Source organism: Pongo abelii, chromosome 5 (assembly GCF_028885655.2).
Source record: "Pongo abelii isolate AG06213 chromosome 5, NHGRI_mPonAbe1-v2.0_pri, whole genome shotgun sequence".
Lineage (NCBI taxonomy): Eukaryota > Metazoa > Chordata > Mammalia > Primates > Hominidae > Pongo > Pongo abelii.
In genome coordinates, this window is record NC_071990.2 from 137,918,015 (window position 1) to 137,933,831 (window position 15,817).

The 15,817-nt window shown below is 39.5% G+C and overlaps 1 protein-coding gene across 6 annotated transcripts in view; it reads right to left on the bottom strand.

Moving 5' to 3' along the window:
* Positions 1 to 15,817, bottom strand: part of MAP7 (microtubule associated protein 7) — a 204,769-nt gene that overhangs the window by 56,199 nt on the left and 132,753 nt on the right. For all 6 annotated transcript variants that reach the window (XM_024247933.3, XM_054556903.2, NM_001133034.1 and 3 more), the window contains 1 exon segment: positions 11,529 to 11,606. In XM_024247933.3, the coding sequence (XP_024103701.2) occupies positions 11,529 to 11,606 (78 nt within the window).

Consider the following 15,817-nt stretch of genomic DNA (forward strand, 5'->3'; position numbering starts at 1 on the left):
ATTACTTATATTCAAATACATGTCATTTTCATATTATATGCTGACTGAATATATGTGCTGAATAATAATTCTTTTTAAAAAGGAATCTAATGGCTTAACCTATGCTCATCAATTTTAGAAGGGAGTTGTAGAATAAAATAATAAGAACATCTAAAGATGGAAAAGTAAAAATATTTTGTAGGTCTTAGAGCATTTGTGTAGGAAATACTAATTAGTTTCATTTAATAGTCAAGAAACAGGAATGAAAATGTAATCATTAATAGAATGGAAAAGTTAACACACCTTTCAAATTATTAAAGATAACCATGGAATGAATGGTACTTATATCAAACCAACCCCTACCTCTACACCACCAGCCCTGCCCCTCCTACAAAGAAGTTTTTTTTTTCTTTTTTAAAAAAAGGGGGAAAATAGGCTGGGTGTGGTGGCTCATGCCTGTAATCCCAGCACTTTGGGAAGCTGAGGCAGGCAGATCACGAGGTCAGGAGATCAAGACCATCCTGGCTAACACAGTGAAACCCCGTCTCTACTAAAAATACAAAAAATTAGCCAGGCGTGGTGGTGGGCGCCTGTAGTCCCAACTACTAGGGAGGCTGAGGCAGGAGAATCACTTGAACCTGGGAGGCGGAGGTTGCAGTGAGCCAAGATTGCGCTACTGCACTCCAGCCTGGGCAACAGGGCGAGTCTCTGTCTCAAAAAAAAAAAAAAAAAAAAAACAAACAGTTGGGGGAAACAACATTTAAAAAAAAAAAGCCAGATGGACTAAAATCAAGCCTATTAAGACTTTTAGAATGGGTTAAAAACAAAAACACCCAGCTATGTTGTTTAAAAGAAATAAAACTAAAACAAAGTGTCAAATAACACTAAAATAATGAGCAAATGGCTATCAGGCAAATGAAAACAAAAATGTAATAACTGTGGGACTATTGCTACCAGAAAAAATAGAACTGAAGATCAAATGAGGAAAGAGACCCAAAGAAGTGAAATGATGCTTCCAAGATCATCACATGGTCTAAAAGAAAACAGCTGGGATTTTCATTCTGCTCTGACTCGAAAGCTTGTACTCAGTTACTCTACAATATTGCCTCTATATTCACTTCTGCATGCTTTTAATTTCCACCTGAATTTCTCAGTCAGATCCATCATATAATCTTATTCATTATCTGCACATTCTTCCCTGCTCCAAACTGGAACTTTCTTTGTCTTCCGTATTCTGATAGCAGATTCCTGGGACCAAATGGTCTATAAAGTTAGTCACTTCAAGTCTTCCACAATGTTTCCCTCATGGATGGTGCACTCTAACTCAACACATCCATATAATTGGCCCCATCAACTGTTATATCAGAATGATCTCTCAGCTGGGTGCAGTGGCTCACACCTGTAATCCTAACACTTTGGGAGGCCAAGGTGGGAAGACTGCTTGAGCTCAGGAGTTTGAGACTAGCATGGGCAACACAGCAAGATCCCTATCTCCATAAAAAAGAAAAAAAAATTATCTGGACTTGTTGGCACATGCCTGTAGTCCCAGGTACTTGGGAGGCTAAGGCAGAAGGGTCCCTTCAGCCCAAGAGTTTGAGGATGCAGTGAGCTATGATTGCACCACTGCACTCCATCCTGGGTGACATGTTTATTGAGGCACTATTCACAATAGCAAAGACTTGGAACCAACCCAAATGTCCATCAATGATAGATTGGATTAAGAAAATGTGGCACATATACACCATGGAATACTATGCAGCCATAAAAAAGGATGAGTTCTTGTCCTTTGTAGGGACATGGATGAAGCTGGAAACCATCATTCTGAGCAAACTATCGCAAGGACAGAAAACCAAACACCGCATGTTCTCACTCATAGGTGGGAATTGAACAATGAGAACACTCGGACACAGGATAGGGAACATCACACACCTGGGCCTGTCGTGGGGTCGGGGGAGGGGAGAGGGATAGCATTAGGAGATATACCTAATGTAAATGATGAGTTAATGGGTGCAGCACACCAACATGGCACATGTATACATATGTAACAAACTTGAATGTTGTGCACATGTACCCAAGAACTTAAAGTATAATTAAAAAAAAAAAAACCCTGTCTCTAATGTAAAAAAACAGAAAAACACAGAATGATCGCTTGAATCTGCTGTAGCCTCTCCAATCTTTTTACCACTACTTTAAACTCTCATTCCTTTCTCATGTCTCATTTCTAGTCTTTAACCACTTCAAATCCATCCTACACATTAGTAGTCTCAGAGATATCTTCCTCAAGAAATAGACCTGAAGTCATTGTCGTGCTTGAAAACCTGTTAGTTCTCCTACTGTTCCCCGTCCAACCCCTTGGATTGGCCATAGGATCATGCATCTTCACACACACCTCCTTCCACCTGGCAAACTTCTGTCTTTCAAGTCCTAGCTCAGAAGCTCCTTCCTCTGAGGAGCCTTTCCTGATGACCACAGCACAGGAGCCCCAGCTGCTAGCTGGATTCAGACTCCCTCATAGCACTTACACTCCAGACGGTAGCTACTCTGCTTTTATGTGTTTGTGAATTCTTCCCTATACCCACAATGTCTAGTCTAGCAGATGGTTAAAATATGCTTGAATAAATGAACTAAAGAGTTAAAGGACAGAGTGATCTCCAAGCATAGTGATTCACACTGGGCTTTGGTGACAACTCAAAGCCTTCTCAACTTGTCATTAAAAGCATTCAGTGGAGAGCTGCCTGAGAAGAAGTGTGACCTTGGAGGATCCTTCCCATTCCGCCCTGTCCCTGCACACAGTGGTGGGCTAATGGGATTGAGGTACTAGAATAGTAGTTACACAGGTGGAGATTAAGAGCTTTTCTTATATGTAGGCTGAATGATTTTTCACATAAGAAAGGACTTACTATCTTGGGGCTAGGCCTAAAGGAATGTTAGCCTTCACTAAAATAATGGAGTTTTGCTAAACAGGGCAATGGTTGTCCTTGGAATCTTTCTATTACAGTCTTAACACTAAGTACTTTCACTCCTCAAAGAATGTAGCCATTCTCTTCACCTGGGGCTGTCCTACTTAGCCCCACCCTAATGGATGAGGAGGCACAGACATCCCCCACCTCTCTCTGCTATGCCTTAGGCTTCTCTAATTCCAGGAATCTAAGTCAGTATTTGTGGAATCATACGACCTGCCATCCTCATCTTTATCACCGTCATCATCATGGTGAGATGTCGTCAGCTCTTGCTTCATGCTGACGCAAGTGATTTATAGGCATTGTCTTTGCAGCCACTCTATGAGGCAGACACTGCCATTAAATTTATTTTATTATGAGAAGTCTGAGATACAGAGGAGTGAAGTAACCTGCCCGATGTCTCACAACAAATAAGTGATGAAGTTGGCATTCAAACTCTGGATTGTCTGACTCTAGAAGCAAACAATGAGCCATTATGCTAAAAGGCATGAATTGGAACACCTTCCAAAGACCACAGCTCCTTCTCTACACTAGCAAGAAAGAGCTGGGCATCCAAATGTGAAGGTCCTGATCTTCCAATGCCACTCTTAGCCTCTACCGTCATCTGTTTACAAGACCCCTTACCTTTCAGGTTTTAAGTTCTTTTTATCTTCACTCTTAAAGGCAAAGTAATTTGGGGAGAAAAAAATAATGGCTGCTTTGTCATAATGACTCATTTTATGTTCAGGCTTCAGCTTCTGCTTACCTAATCCATGCAGCAAGCAGCATTTATTCTTTCCAGTCCTGAGCCTGACTCATGATACAGCTGCTCTGGTATGTGCTAACATCCATATTCCTCTCACTAAGATGCATTTAGGTCCCTCAGCTGTTAATAACCTGCCCGACAGCCTCACGAGCTTTTGTACACTATATTCACTAAGTGACAATTTTAGGAGATGCAGATGCTGAGACTGGTAACAGATAGGCCGAAGTTTATCCATTAGACATTTGGATTAGAAAGATTACTTCCCTAAAGCCTCCTCTGACCCCTTTTTTTCCTGGACAGTCTCTAAAGAGGAAAGTCTCTTGTTAAAACCAACAGCCATCCGAATCAAACAACGTGAAGTATGAAATCAGGGGGAGTTTCACCCTCAACTCTAACTAGGAGTACAGCATTATTATTTACTAATTATTACTAACTTGCTATCAGCATTTTTGGGATGAACGTTCTAAACCAGGTTGAAATGACCATTTATCTCTTGACCACACTCTTATTAGTACCGCCGTCACTCACTGAGTGGACAACACACTGAGATGAGAGAGAAAAAAAAAGAAGCACAGCAAGAAAGCTATGATTAGAAGGCAAAGGAAGCCCAATGAAATTATCTAGGAAAAAAAAAAAGCCCCTCACATATAATTTAACCAAAGTTTGTTCAAAGGTTGAAACTTTTTATATTGTGTTATTCTTTCTAAAATATTGCATTATGATATATCTTAGCTTTGAACTTAGCTACAAAACTCAATATGAATGAAATTATAGATTTGTAAGTTGACATTTTTCTTCAAGAGCTATGTCAGTCCATCATACATGCTCTTTCATGATTTTATAGAATCCCCAAAAGTACCAATTAGGAATTTGACTCTATTCATATAAAAATTTTGGTTTCAGAAAAAGACTAAATAATTACATGTTTACTGAGTGCCTAATATGTTCCAAGGCACTTAAACAAAACTTAAACACAATCAATACTCCAAACTTACTTGTTATTATCTTGAAAAAGGGAAGCTCTGTGTCTGCCCAAGCGTAGAGTACTGTTTGTGTGCTACACAGTCCTTAAATATTCTCTTGAACTTTCTTGTCGACATATTGTAGAACTATTAGCTTTATAATATATGAAGAGGAAAATTTAAGGCATATCCTAATAGATTATCCATAGATAATAGGATAGATCCATAGGAAAATTTAAGGACTATCCTAATAGATTATCTCTGTGTTCTTGTTCACCTGAGAAAATGATTACTAATAAGAATTTAATACCTGTTTGACTGAACTATCATAAGGGCAGGTATTACATGATACTTTGGTAACGTTTTAACTAATATGCAATACCTCCTGCATTCATCTCCACTTAACATTAAACAAACAGTTGTTGGACATTGATTACGTGCCAAGCTGTTCTAGATACTAAGCTACAGAAATGAACAAAAGACCTAAATCCCTTCCCTTCCAGAGCTTATGTTCCAGGGTGGGGGGCCAACAGATAATCAACAAATAAGTAAAATATCTACAAGCTTAGATGTTGACAGAGCTAGGGAGAAAAATAAAGAAGGTCTGGTTTGATGGAGCTGAAAATTTGAGTAAGATGGTAGGAGAAGGTCTCGCTGAGAAGGTGGCATTTAAACGAAACCTGAAGGAGGAGAGGGAATGAACTATGTGGATTTCTCAGGAAAAATACTCTAGGTGGAGTGCATTTGGCTGTAGTGTTTAAGAAACAGCAAGGAACCAGCATGGCTGGAGGAGAGGGCAAAGGAGAGGACGTTAGCAGGTAGCAAGGCTGAGCCATGGTAAGGGTTCTGACTTCTACTTTGCATGAAATGTAAAGACTTGGAAGGTCTGGAGCAGAGGCAGGCCTGGCAGGCCATATTGCAAGTGGGTCACTCTGGCTGCTGTGTTAACAGACTCTGTGGGAGGAGGAGGAAATGAGGACACCAGTTGGGAGCCTATTGCAGAATCTGGGTGAAAGATCCAGCTGTCTTGGGCCAAGGTGGCAGCAGTGGTGGTTGTGAGAAGTTGTTACTTTCTGGGTATGTTTTGAGGGTACAGCAAAGAGTATTTCCCGATGGACTGGTTATGGGATGTGTGGGAAATTTCAGCTAAGATGCTAGGTAATCTTGTTTGATTTTTTTATTATCTTACTCCCTTCTTGGAATATAAATTCCAGGAGGTTAGGAAATTTATTCTTTTCACTTCAATACTCCAGCATCCCTGGCTCAATACTATCTACGCTTTAAATATTATTGAATGAATACATAAAATCACACAAAATAGCTTAAAAGAGAGGGGGTTAGTTCTGTTTTAAGCTCTCTGAATAAAAAATTTATATTGTTGCATAAATTCTATATACTGTGGTTCTAGTAATGGTTTCTGAAGAGAAATCGGTAACCAGGATCGATTCTAAGTTCATAAAGACAGAATTACTCTTAATGGACTCAAAGGATAGTAACTGATCAATGCTATAAAGTTTTCTCAAGGCAGATCTCAGAATCTGCTCTAACACTTACATTTTAACCACTGTCAAATGGGAGTCAACATAGCACCTATGCATCTTATGAATACTTCTATGAGGAAGGAGAATAACTCTCCATGACAACTGGATACCTGTCCAACTCCTAAAACTTCTGAAAACTCTATCACCCATAAACAAAGCACAAGGATCTCTCTCTACTTAACAGCATCACCACTAGCGGAAGAATTTTAACATGGACTGTGGTGATCCTGTACATACTAAAATCATGCTTAAAAAGCTAATAGGGGCTGGGTGTGGTGGCTCACGTGTGTAATACCAGGACTTTGGGAGGTCAAGGCGGGCAAATCCCTTGAGGCCGGGAAAATCAGACCAGCCTCACCAACGTGGCAAAATCCCATCACTACTAAAAATACAAAAATTAGCTGGGCGTGGTAGCACATGCCTGTAATCCCAGCTACTCAGGAGGCTCAGGCACGAGAATTGCTTGAACCTGGAAGGTGGAGGTTGCAGTGAGCTGAGATGATGCCACTGCACTCCTGCCTAAGTGACAAAGCAAGACTGTATAAAACAAAAACAAAAACAAACAAAACAACAACAACAACAACAAAAGGGTAATAGGGCAGAAAAACAAAAGGGTGTATTAACGATTCCATTTTTCTGAGATCCTCTCAGTTACTTCCTTTGGCTAACTCATCACAATGTATTTTAAAAATAAAGTAAGTGACATTCTATTAAATAACTTACATTGCCAATTATGGCAGGCCCACACAATAAAAAGTACAACCACTGTGCTAATTTGTTACTAAATGGGATTAAACATAGTGAAGTGTTTAGAACACTGCCTGGCCCATAGTTAGTGCTCAATAAATACTGTTTATCATTATTGCTATTATTTCACTGAAAATTGTAGAGTAAGCAAAATCAGAAAATACTTATTATGTGTTTTACACTTAGCACTGTGCCATGTGTTGGGATACAAAGAATTAGAGACCAAAGTCATATTCTTTGGAAGCTTAAAATACATACAACCAGAGATAGAAAATCTAAATAGATAAAAATTCAGTAGTGTATAAAACAGCAGAAGAATGTGAACTAAAATGTGATAGTTATGCAAGATACAGTATATAGTGAAAGGATGATAAATTTCTAAAAGGAGATTTTCTAGGAAGCCTTTAAAATGGAAGGACTGGCACTAATTGTGATACAGTGCTAGGAGTATAAAGAACAACAGGGCAGTAAATGTATTAGCCTGAACTAGGATAATGGCAGAGGCAGCCGATACAATGGCATAGACTCTTACCTGAAATAAGAGTCTGCTAGATTTCTGACTAAATGGATTCAGGGTTAGAGTATGTCAACTTCTACCTACCTACAGGGCTAGTTGATAGTAGACAGTTGAAGCTCCAGTTAGGGAACTAGGCTGAGTCCAGACTGACCACTGGGTAGCTACAAGTGGCCCAATACGCCAGGATGGAGACCAGTCAGTGGACAGTATTGGGCCAGCCAAGGAAGAGAGAATGTTTTATTCTGCAAAAGATCTAATAGCTAAGCTGTTAGTCAGAAAGAACCTAGGGTCTCTAGCAGAAGCATCAAAAATGACTGAAATAAATAATGTCTTGGGGCCAAAAAAAACCAAACATTTGGTGCAATTAATTGGGACACAGAAATTACCAGGATGAGTCAGTTTTGGAGTGAAAGAAAATGAACAATTTAGTTGTATAGAAGTAGAGTTTTGGGAAACAGGCAGGCATCTACTGCCTTACGAGTAGCTGGAAATGTGGAATCCATATTTAAAAAGGAGAGTGAACCTGTGAGAACAAATGAGATTCCCCACCCCACCCTTGGAAAACACAAAATTAAACCTTAGAAGAGAGATAGTGAAAAAGATGCAGAAGTCAAGAGAGAGAGTTTGAGGGGATAGAATCAGATGGAATAGGGTGGTTAGAGACTTTTCTACGTATAAAGCTTTTAAGGAAGAAAAATAAAGCTTTCAGAGTACAAGGGCCCAACGACAGAATAATCTCATATATGAAGAATTATGCCTGATTTTGTGAAAAATTGAAGGATAATGCAGAAAAAGCAGGCCACATGACATAATCCTATTATAAAAGCATCAAAGCATGACTCAGAGATTTAACCCACAGAAAGTTATTAATAAGTCCTTCCTGTTTGCAAAATAGTACAAACATGCCATACCACCAAGAACAAAATAATCAGACCTTTATTCTCCCTCTCTCTACCTTGCTTTTTAAAATACGTGGATTAAAACAATCTTTAATGATTTCAATGTTAATTTCAACCTACATCCAACAGTAAATAACCAATCTCACTGGCTATTCATTTTAAATTTTACTTTGCCAGCATTTGTGGAATGGTGTCCGATTTTTTTTAACTTGAAAACTTTAAAGTTTGAAAGTTGGTAAGAGTTGACATTACCAACTGTTTTTTTTTTTTGTTTTCAAATTAAGCACAGTCCAAAGATTTCCTTAATATTAAGTGTCTGCTTTTAAACCTTTTTTCTTTAAAAAAAATTTCCACTGCTGTTATAGCTTCTATAAAGCACAGTTTATAGACAGTTGATCAGGTGTGCCCTTTTTTTTTTTTGGTACTGAAGATTTTTTAGAAATCATCCTCACATACTCTAAGGCACAGCTGAAATTAGATTTTTAAACGGCTCTTTTACAACTGTATATAATATATGCATGTATATTTGCATATATGCTCACTCCTGTATTTATGAAGATTGAAGGGAGCCTCTCAAGACTTAGTTCTAACTATGATGGTTTAAATGGAAAAAAAAAAAATAGGCCAAAAGGCACTGCTCTAAAATGCAAAGAAAAGAAAATGCAAAGAAAAAAATTAGAATGGATATATTTTCCTTAAAATTATGACTCTGACAATTGAAAAAAGAAATGAGATTGAATTTTTAAAAATTATATATTTAACATGGCAGGGGTAAGAATAAAGAGAAAAATGCCAGGTGTGGTGATGTGAGTCTGTAATGCCATCTACTAAAGAGGCTGAGGAGGATCATTGGAGCCAAGGAGGTTGAGGCTGTAGTGCACTGTGATCACACCTGTGAACAGCTACTGCACTCCACCCTGGGCAACATAACAAGATCCCATTTCAGAGAAATAGAGAGAGAGAAGAGAGAAACTATGTATATCATATATTGGCTCACCAAAAAAGTTAAGCTGTAATAATAGAATAATACAATCATCTAAATATAATATAATATATGTAACATATAATCATATAATAATCTGAAAAGCATGTTGGGTCTCTCAGCAAATGCCTTTTTTCCACCTGTTCCTGCATATTGCTGTATAATGCCTGCTCTTCTATCCCTTTGAAAGGCTCCTTTCCTCCTTTAGTTGGGAACTTGGGTGGCACCTGGCAGAGCCAGGCTGGGTTAGGCACTTCTACAGGCTCTCAATGCCCCTGGCACATACCCATTCACAGTGGATGCACTGCGCTGTGACGTTAATAGCTGCTATTTGTTTATCTGCCTTCCACTAGACTACACCTAGCTCTAGAGGGCTGGGTGTCAACCTTTATTCATCTTTTTGTCATCTTTTAAATACAATATATGGCACATACAGTGTTTGAATATATAAACTAATGAGTCATGTCCTGTGTTATCAATATGAATTGAAATATGGCATTACATCTTAAGAAAAAATCTAGTCACTCAATATACAAAGGTAGGCAACTGTTAGGGAGAACTGCAAGCTCAAAGCTGTAAGTCTTACACCCTTATAGTATAAGTAAAGTCATTTTTGTTTCACCAGCAGCATATTCATGCTTTCCACAAAAAACTAATGCTTGGTTTTGTAAGATAAAGAAACCCAAATGGAAAGGTGTGAGTTAAGTATGGAAAAGCTAATTCACAATGTGATTTAAACCATAAAGGAATGCTCTCCCGACCTATGGAACTCCTTCTATTCAAGCAGATATGAATCCATGCTATAACTAAACAGATCTCCAAGTGTGAGACCTGATGGGGTAGAGGGGGAAAAGGACATACGCATGGACTTGAAAATAGAGTGTAAATAACAGCCACCCTAAAACAGTAGTCAGTTTCTTATTTTTACTCATCTTCCAGTTTCAGCAGCTCTGCCTTCATCCTCTCTCAGTTCTGGTTTGCTTGTCAAAGCAACCTTATAGGGAGCAATGAGCATATTCACAGGAGGAAGGGAGAGCCCTGGTGACCACAGACAGCCTGCTCCCCAAGAACCTACCTGCCTGCAGGGAACCCGTCAGGCCAGGGAGGAAACTCTAGGCACAGAAAAACAGCAGAGCATGTTCACTTCCAGTAAGCAAATGAAATCTGTGCTTAAAAAATCTCAGAAGCAAAAGAAATGACCTCATATGGCCATTATGGCAAGGGACAGAAACAAGTCTGAGTTGAAAGAATGTAAACAATAGCAAAAGACTTTTGAAAACCAGCTTCCACTACATTTCACAAATTTGGGCTTTGGAATAAGAATAATAAAGGGATAAGATATAGGGGCAGAGTCCCCAGTTGAAACATTAACTCTTACAAAATGCAGAACAACTTTAAGAAGTTACAGGTCATCTCCTGGGAGAATTTTGATACCCTGTCAGTCTAGTTTTAGAATACCCAGGCACTCTGTACACACACATGCTGACCAGGCATTTAATCTTTTCCAAGGTACATCATTCAGGTATATTTCAAGAGAGTATCCTGTTTTAGCAAGTTTACATAAATGGACATCAAAGTAAAGGAGGGGTTGGCACCTGCTTCCTTACCCAATGTTCTAGAAGACAATGACTGTACAATCTCTAAGTGCTCTCGTCTCAGCTTCCTGCTAAGATAGTCCTCTGATCCAGGTTCCAGTGATTACATGACAAATATTGCAGTTGCTAACCTCACAAGGGCCTTGGGTAATAAGAGAAAAATCAGACACCTCAGCACATGCTTTTCCTGGCAGCAGCCTGGTAGCACCTGTCTATAAGTTCAACGGCAGCATTATTTTAACAGAGGAGGCAGTTAAGTGCCCTGACAGTGTATAATCTCATAACTTTTCATGGAAAAAAGAACCATATGTTTACTGTCCTCACATTTTCTCGGTAGTAAAATGTAAGCTGTACCATCATTCCACTCATATATACTTTCCCTCCAGTGCCACATTAAACTGTGACTGCAAAAAAGGATGACCTTAATCCTGAGGCTAGAGTTTATTGTCACTTAAAACTTATCCCTATGTTTATATTTTATCACCACATACTACATTCTGCTTCATAATCCATCTGCAAAATTCATAAAGGTATGCAAGAGACCACGGTATTATAGTGACATCCATTCAAATCAGGGCTGTGGACACAGGGCCTGGGGTACCTAGCTGTTTCTCCCGTTCCTCACGTCGCTCCCGGGCCAGCCGCTGCCGGTCATCAACACGTAACACAGGCGGAGGGTCTGAAAGCGACATTAAAAAAAAACACGAGGTGAAGAGTGGATTAAAAAAAAGAAAAAGAAAAAATACACATTGATAAATATCCAGTAAATCTGAAGAATAATATCTTGCTACACTTTACAACAATAAGTACATGTGATTAGAGTTACAGTGATCCACTCAATTATCAGAAGTTTTCTAAGGACTTCTAAGCATTTTTCTTCTATTTGAAAACATTATGTAAAATCATGACATAACTGTAGCCTTTTGGCTATTTTTATCAAACAATATAAATGATGTTTTGTGTTCCTAAGCTACTAAACTTCTATTATTTTTATGCTTTAAAAAGTCTGTTCCTTAATGACCAACAGAATCCTTAAGTGGCTTTACACTACACAAATGTTTGCCAGTTAGAGGTGAAGTGCTCGAGTCCAACAGACACGCATTCAGTTTCTGCCCCGTCACTCGCCAGCTAAGGTACTTACCCACCTCTGTAAGTCTCAAGCTGTGAGGTGTACTTTGATTTATTACCGATAAAATGAGGATACAATAGAACCTGTCTCGCTTTATTACAATGACTGTTAGTAGAGTGTGTAGTGTGTATGTCCCAGTAAATCACTGAACATCTACTATGTGCTAGGCACTGTTCTGTATACTGAAAAGACAGCAGTCACCAAAAAAAGACAAAAACCTGAGACTTCATGGGATTTATATTCTACTTGGGAAAATATCTGACAAACAAGATAAATAAGTACTATACATAGAATGAAAAAAGGAGAAAAATACAGAGAATATATGTTAAGGAGACAACAAGGAAATGAAGGGGATTATGACACGTCAGGAAAAGGATGTTTAAATTTTTAGATGGAGCCCAAGGAAGGCCTTACTGTGATAACAATGTTCCATAGAAAGTAAGTGCAAAGGCCCTGAGGTTGCAAGTACCTAATGTGTTCCAGGAACAACAGGGAGATCTGAGGGACTGGAACAGAGTGAGACGAGTAAGTGACGGGGCTCATGGTTAAGGTGAGGACTTTGCATTATACTCTGAGTGAGACATGGGTAGAGAAGAGGGGTTCTGTAGCAGAGGGCTAGGTTTACAGGCTCACTCTGCTGCCGTATAAAAACAAAATAATAAAAATGATCATAATAATCACACTTAAAAGGTTTTTCTCTTTACTAAATTGACATTAGAATTGACATTGACAGGCCGGGCATGGTGGCTCACACCTGTAATCCTAGCACTTTGGGAGGCCGAGGCTGGTGGACTGCCTGAGCTCAGGTGTTCGAGACCAGCCTGGGCAACATGATGGAACCCCGTCTCTGCTAAAAAAAAATACAAAAAATTAACCAGGTATGGCAGCGTGCGCCTGTAGTCCCAGCCATTTGGGAGGCTGAGGCAGGAGAATGGCTTGAACTTGGGAGGCAGAAGTTGCAGGAAGCCAAGATCGCACCATTGCACTCCAGCCTGGGCAACAGAGCAAGACTCCGTCTCCAAAAAAAGAAAAAAGAATTGACGTTGACATTTTTAGAATCTTGCATTAAAAATGGGAATCTACTATAATAATACAGTAGAGACAAGCTGGGTGCGGTGGCTCATGCCTCTAATCCCAGCACTTTGGGAAGCAGGTGGTTCACCTGAGGTCAGGAGTTCAAGACCAGCCTGGCCAACATGGCAAAACCCTGTCTCTACTAAAAATACAAAAATTAGCCAGTGTGGTGGCACATGCCTGTAGTCCCAGCTACTCAGGAGGCTGAGGCAGGAGAATCGCTTGAATCTGGGAGGTGGAGGTTGTGTTGAGCCGAGACTGCATGCCACTGCACTCCAGCCTGGGAGACAGAGCGAGACACCGTCTCAGAAAAAAAAAAAAAAAAAAAAGAAAAGAAAGTACAGTAGAGACAAATAGTAGTGCTTTGGCAACAAATTTAAAGGCCTGCATCCCAAATGTCTTTTTTTTATTTTTTACTTTTGAGACAGAGTCTCGTGTCATCCAGGCAGGAGTGCTGTGGCACGATCACGGCTTACTGCAGCCTTGACCTCCTGGGTTCAAGCGAATCCTCCCACCTCAGTCTCCTGAGTAGCTGAAACCACAGGTGGCACCACCACACCCGGCTAATTTTTGTATTTTTTGTAGAGACAGGGTTTTGCTATGTTGCCCAGGCTGCCATATGTCTCTTGAACTTTACAGAATTTGTACATTTAAAGAAAATAAAAACAGTAAAGATGCCCCTTAGGAGCTTGCATAAACCAGGCAGTGTGGATGATGAACAAGACTAGGGGATGGTTCTTAAAAATTGGTTAAATGGACTCCTCAATAGCCCACAATGATAAATATTTTTCAGATTTCCTAATCATTTATGTACTTCCACATATTTTTTATGTAGGAAAATATGGCTCCTGGCCCTAAAAGGTTTAATTTGGAAACAAGAAAATGTAAGTGGACATGAAGACCCTCTCAGGCAATTTATTAAGGGCTATCCACAGGAAGTTTTTGCTGTCATTTGTTTTGCTGAAAGAAAATGGTGACCGTAGTAAAATGGCATTTTAAAGAAAGAACTCGGGATAAAAGTCAAGATGAAGTTAAAAGACCTTTAACAATTACCTATCACTTTAATACTCCTTAAATAATGAGGTTTACTCACTCATGAAAACTTTTTTTTTTAAACAGGATCTTGCTGTGTCACCCAGGCTGGAGTGCAGTGGTACGATCATGGCTCACTGCAGCCTCAACTTCCCTGGCTCAAGCCATCCTCTTACTTCAGCCTACCAAGTAGCTGAGACTACAGGTGTGCACAACCACAATCAGCTAATTTTTTTTTTTTTTTTTGAGACAGAGTTTCCTCGCTCTTGCTGCCCAGGCTGGAGTACAGTGGCGCGATCTCAGCTCACTGCAACCTCTGCCTCCCGGGTTTAAGCGATTCTCCTACCTCAGCCTCCCAAGTAGCTGAGATTACAGGCATGCGCCACCAGGCCCAGCTATTGTATTTTTAGTACAGACAGGGTTTCACCATGTTGGTCAGGCTGGTCTCAAACTCCTGACCTCAGATGATCCACCAGCCTCCCAAAGTGCTGGGATTACAAGCGTGAGCCACCATGCCCGATCTCGGCTAATTAAAAAAATTTTTTTTTGTAGAGATGGGCTCTCACTATGTTGCTAAGCCTGGTCTTGAACTCCTGACTTCAAGCAATCCTCCTGCCTCAGCCTCCCACAGTGCTGGATTACAGGCATAAACTGCTGCACCCAGCCTCATAAAAACTTTTATTTAATTATAAAAGTTGAAAATCAACTTTGTAAAAGCCATATGAGCACATTATGGAAAGTCTGTAAAATAGTTTAATTACTTTTAAAATTCCACTGACAAATTCTGTTAGACAATATTTCAATATTAAGTATGTGCCATGTCTAGCTTACTTTCAAGTACATGCCAAATTTCATACAAAATTTTGAAAAGAAGGCTTTAATAACATATGGGACACATGCCACCCCTGATAACCCACACCAACCCTGACAGCCCCAAGTCATAGTAATAACCGGTGCTCCTGCAGTAATGAAGCAATGCCCGATTATGCAACATAATTAGCTTCCCCCTGTGAAGTGCCTTTTGAATGTATATTCTGAAAATAGTTCAAGAAGTGCTAGTTTTTCCCTGATTTCTATGCTATCATTTTATATGAAAATTATACTCTTCACATGTAACAAACTGCATCCTGTTTGGTAAGATAATATGTAAAAAACCAAACTTTTATACAATTAAACGCTGTAAATAAGGCCAATGCTTAGGACTGCAGTAGTTCCCAGCTGTCTGTCAACATTAGTGCTGAAATAATTACTACCTCTCTGGAAACAGATTTGAGGAAGTAAAGAAATGTCACATTTCTGAAGTTCAAGATGCATAGTGGTTGTGATACACTCGATGATTTTGGTTGATTTGGAAACCTGGCATTAGAAAATATTGAATTGTAGAGTGAGAAAGTTATTCAGTGTAGGTTGTTTCCATCCCTCTGTTCCCATTAATATGAAAGTGTCTTGGGTGCTAGAATGTCATTAACACCTGTGGCAGGTTAAAGATGGCTGTGCATGGGGCTGGGGAGGAACAGAGACTTGTCTGTTTTCTTCCCTGCTGCATTCTCAATGCCTCGGGCTGTATGTGGCAGAAAAGGATATTCAATAAATATTTGTGGAATGAATGAATGAACAAACAATGAACAACCTTAGCTAACTCTCAGAGCCTTTAA